The 1,364-nt window shown below is 38.8% G+C and overlaps 1 protein-coding gene across 1 annotated transcript in view; it reads right to left on the reverse strand.

Moving 5' to 3' along the window:
* Positions 1 to 1,116, reverse strand: part of LOC141134474 (regenerating islet-derived protein 4-like) — a 12,269-nt gene extending 11,153 nt beyond the window's left edge. The window contains exon 1 of the mRNA XM_073623998.1: positions 413 to 1,116. Within this exon, the coding sequence (XP_073480099.1) occupies positions 413 to 482 (70 nt within the window). The 5' untranslated portion in view covers positions 483 to 1,116. The remainder of the gene's footprint in view (positions 1 to 412) is intronic.
* Positions 1,117 to 1,364: the final 248 nt, after the last annotated feature.

The following is a 1,364-nucleotide window of genomic DNA, read 5'->3' on the forward strand; positions in this document are numbered from 1 at the left end:
AAGTCAGCAGTGATACTATTTGTGAGTTAAGATAAAAGAATGTGTAACCAACCTGTAGTTTACTGTCTATTAACAGTGCTCTGCCCAGGTCATGCCAGCGACAAGCCACACCCATAACAAGCCAAACCCACAACAAAGGACATATATGGTCATTGTATTGTGCTGGCAGTCTTAGTTTTGATTCTACAGTCATGACTATACACAGGAATACATTCACATAGCCATCTTAGTCAAGTCATATTATAATCATAAGACATGATGGTGCATTTCATAGCATGTACTAATACCATGCATTTATAAATAACAGGCATGGTTTTTAAGCATCTGGATAATTTATATAGAGGCAATGGCTTTCCAGTGGATACCAATTTCAGTATACTTTGACATATTCATTGTGCTTAGAGTAACTTACCCTCTGTGAATCTCACCATGATGATGCAAAGACCCAGGACAGGCAGAAAGAAACCCACTGTACTCTTCATTGTCCTTTTCTGATGTGCAGAAACAACCAGGTGATGGGAATGATGATATTGTCTTTTCTACTACTGACTTTTTCTACTTTTTGACTTTTGTCCAAGCTAGCCTTTATAGAACTGAATGAGTGGTCATATACTCAGGGAGTGGTCTTCAGGGTGAGTAACATATTGGAAATGTACAAACATCGATCTGGGTGGTGGGCAGAAATGACAGACAGGTCTTATGGATTTCGGCACGCACATCTTTGTTTCTACGACCACACCTTGATAAGTACAAGACACAGAACACCTGTTACTCAATGGTGATTATAGCAATGTGGACTGACACTGTTAAAAAAGAAAAGTAATCTTTGAAATGTGAATATTTTTGAAATTTCCAAGTTGATTATAAAATATCTAGCTAGAATATGGGAGAAATTGTATCCCATAGAGTAATATTGCAGATTTTTTATATGGCTTCAACTTATTTTTCGGATCCTTTACCTGAAACCATTTTACATTGGTTTCAACCTGGGTAGAGTGTATTTTGATTTTGATACATCTCTATTACAGTACTCATAGCCGTGCACACATTGTGTGCCAGATGTGCCTGGGCACACCCTAATCACCCCATGTGCATTAGCATTAGCTCTCTGTGTGCCAGCAGGAAGATTGGAAAGATCTTGGCTCTGCCATAAGAGAAGTGTTTACATATTTCCCTTTCATTGTTCCAGCAGGGAGATCAATGTGTCGGGGTCATATATACTGTATGTAGACACACAAGTTTTAGGGTGCACACCCTAATGCAATAGGCTGCACACACCTATAGCAGTACTACAAACATTAACGATGCACAAAGACAGTCAAATTACTCATCATTATAGTACTCATAGGCGTGCACACATTGAG

Source organism: Aquarana catesbeiana, linkage group LG03 (genome assembly GCF_042186555.1).
Source record: "Aquarana catesbeiana isolate 2022-GZ linkage group LG03, ASM4218655v1, whole genome shotgun sequence".
Taxonomy (NCBI): Eukaryota; Metazoa; Chordata; class Amphibia; order Anura; family Ranidae; genus Aquarana; species Aquarana catesbeiana.